This window comes from Triticum urartu, chromosome 5A (assembly GCF_056163025.1).
Source record: "Triticum urartu cultivar PI428250 chromosome 5A, HENAU_Tu73, whole genome shotgun sequence".
Taxonomy (NCBI): domain Eukaryota; kingdom Viridiplantae; phylum Streptophyta; class Magnoliopsida; order Poales; family Poaceae; genus Triticum; species Triticum urartu.
The window spans coordinates 662,646,848-662,649,566 of NC_141877.1; the positions used below are offsets into that span (position 1 = coordinate 662,646,848).

General features: G+C 45.1%; 1 protein-coding gene across 1 annotated transcript; it reads right to left on the reverse strand.

Annotated features, from left to right (window-relative positions):
- Positions 1-1,050: 1,050 nt before the first annotated feature.
- On the reverse strand, positions 1,051-1,887 carry LOC125532197 (zinc finger protein GIS3-like). Its single transcript, XM_048696343.2, has one exon. The coding sequence runs from the start codon at positions 1,509-1,511 to the stop codon at positions 1,146-1,148; it is 366 nt and encodes a 121-aa protein (XP_048552300.2). The 5' UTR covers positions 1,512-1,887; the 3' UTR covers positions 1,051-1,145.
- Positions 1,888-2,719: the final 832 nt, after the last annotated feature.

Genomic DNA, 2,719 nt, shown 5'->3' on the forward strand with positions numbered 1-2,719 from the left:
CCGCCCCACTACGACGACGACGGCAACGACGACGACGAGTAGCTAGATCTAGTATGATTTCCGTTTAGTAGAACTGTTTAATTTTGGTTTGTATAAACTCCGACCGGTATGGTATGTAGTATGATGAACACCCCTCTGCTATGTATGAACTCCAGTGATCTATGTTTAAAGCGTGAACTACAAATTTAAATACGGGGTATCGGTATGAAGGATCTATTATGGCTAAGGGTACGGGTTCTGCAAAAAAACGTTTCCGGGATACCATAAATGAGTTTTGCATGATGGCTGGTTGCGAGATCTGCTAAAGATGCTCTTAGTCCAGTAGATTTTGGTTAGTAAGAGCAACCTTTTGTTTTCCAAATATGTAGCTTGCGAAAAAGGGGCATATGTTTATAGTATCCGCATACATGGACATGACCATGAGAACACCAGTAGTATTCATCCACGACCGAAATACAGGTGTTAAAGTTGACTGACATAAATCTACACACTGAATGGAGTCATAGAGCAGGTGGATATAGTGTAAGTAAATGAATATTTAGGCCTCTTTTGGTTCATACAATAGGAAAATCATAGGAATAGAAAAGTCATAAAAAATGAGATGACATGTATCTCAAATCCTATGAGTAGGAATAGGAAAGGAGATGCTCTTTGATTCACATCATAGGATTTTTTTTCGTTGGGCCTAGGCTAATGTTTATTTTCCTATGAAATGTGAGGGATAGAAAGAATTCCTGCACAGAAATAAGATTTCATTCCTACAAACCAAAGGGCTTTAAAAAAATTCTATAAAAATCCTATCCTATAAAATTCCTATAAGATTTCTCTAAACCAAAGAGGCCTTTAGATTATTCATCTCAAGGACAGGTGCAACTGATGCATTATAAAGACTCTGGTATTGAAGTAATCCTTCTGTAAACTAATATAAGACTGTTAGACATCAGTAGTGATCTAAAACGTCTTATATCCTCAACAAAATATATTCTCAGAAGCTCCTCGTTAGGCAATCACCGACTGAGAACTACTCCAGTAGAATCAAGAAAAGAGGAATTGACCAGCATCAAGAAAATAATAATAATAAGGAGAATCGCCCAGAAGTTTGCAGTTACAAAAACCTCAATCCAGTAGGCAATAAGCAACTAATATCAGAGCTTGAGGGACAGATCGATCTCCTCGTTGATGAGGTCCCGGCGAGCTGCCTCCGGCGGGGACGCCCTCCTGTGCGAGGAGCTCCCCGTGGCATTGCTAGTCGGGTCCTTCTCTCTCCTGCTGGCCTCACCGAGCTGGCCCACGTAGCCCTGGCGGCGCGTGTAGGCCAGCTCCCGCGTGCGTTTGGCGACGCTGCGCTCGGACTTGTGGGCGTTCTGGTGGCCGCCTAGCGCCTGGGAGGAGTAGAACTTCTTGGTGCAGTAGGAGCAGGAGAAGTAACCAAACCACTCCGGCGACGAGGCCCGCTGCAGGGAGAGGTTGAGGTCGATGTTGCCCTCTCCCTCGCCACCGTTGGACTCCATATGTTTGCCGGACGGCCGGTGGTAAAAGCGCAAAGGTGGTGCGCACGGTGGCCTCAGCAGGAATTAGCTAGTTAGCTCGCGTATTCTAGTTGTCTAGGAGAACTGATGCAGCGCTGCCCCAATTTCTGAGCCAAATGATTAAGTAGTAGCTAACCCTAGCAGAGAGAGGGAGAGCCCTGGGGAGAAGAAGGTGGTGTAGTGAAACTAACCCTTTTCGCAAAGTTCAACACAAAATGAACCTAATTTGAAACTATTTCACAAAATGATCCACAGACATGATGCAAGAGGGAGCCATCCAATGCTAATTATACAGTATTCGGTTGGGATATGTATGGTTTAGTGTCCGGTTGAGAGGAGAAAGGAGAGATGGACCATGCATGTGTGGTCGGGAGAAGAGACAGAACAGAAGCACCATGCATGTAATTGGTCAAGTGCATATCCGGACTGTGGCAAAGCCTCCAAATTTGTCTCTTGGATATCGAAATGTGTACACTCGAACTGCTAAGCAAACATATATAGATTCCGGTTGGATGACAAAAGTGCTCCGGACACTATGGTTCGGACATATAGTAAAGGTTTGAGGGTCTGCTTTGGAGATGCCCTTAATGCTAGCTTCTTATATCCTTTCAATGAGACAACTCTTTTTCCGAGAAAACTTTCGAGTTATTCATTTTCAATTATGATAGTACAACAAACATCAGAAATAATAAAAGTTATATCTGGACCCGTAGACCACCTAACGAAGACTACAAGCACTAAAGCGAGCTGAAGGCATGTCACCATCACTGGCCCTCCCTCGCCGGTGCCGGGCAAAACTTGTTGTAGTAGACGGTCTGAAAGTTGTCGTGTGAAGGCCCCATAGGAGTAGCGCATCAGAACAACAATTGTCGCTGATGAAGAGTAGTGTAGATCAGAAGGATCACACCTGAAGACACACGAATATAGACAAACGACAACCAAATCCGAGCAGATCCACTAGAGACAAATCTGCCGGAGACATACCCACGTCCATCAACGATGCTAGACGCACCACCGGGCGAGGGCTAGATGGGAAGAACCTTGTTACATCTTCAGGAGCTGCCGATGTCTCGCCTGCTTGAGAAGGACACGCACCCTAACGAAACTAAAAGAAAAATCTAAAAATTTAGCCCTCCCACCGACGAGGGTCGAGATCCATCAGACCCCCATGACCTTAAGGCCATCGGAGA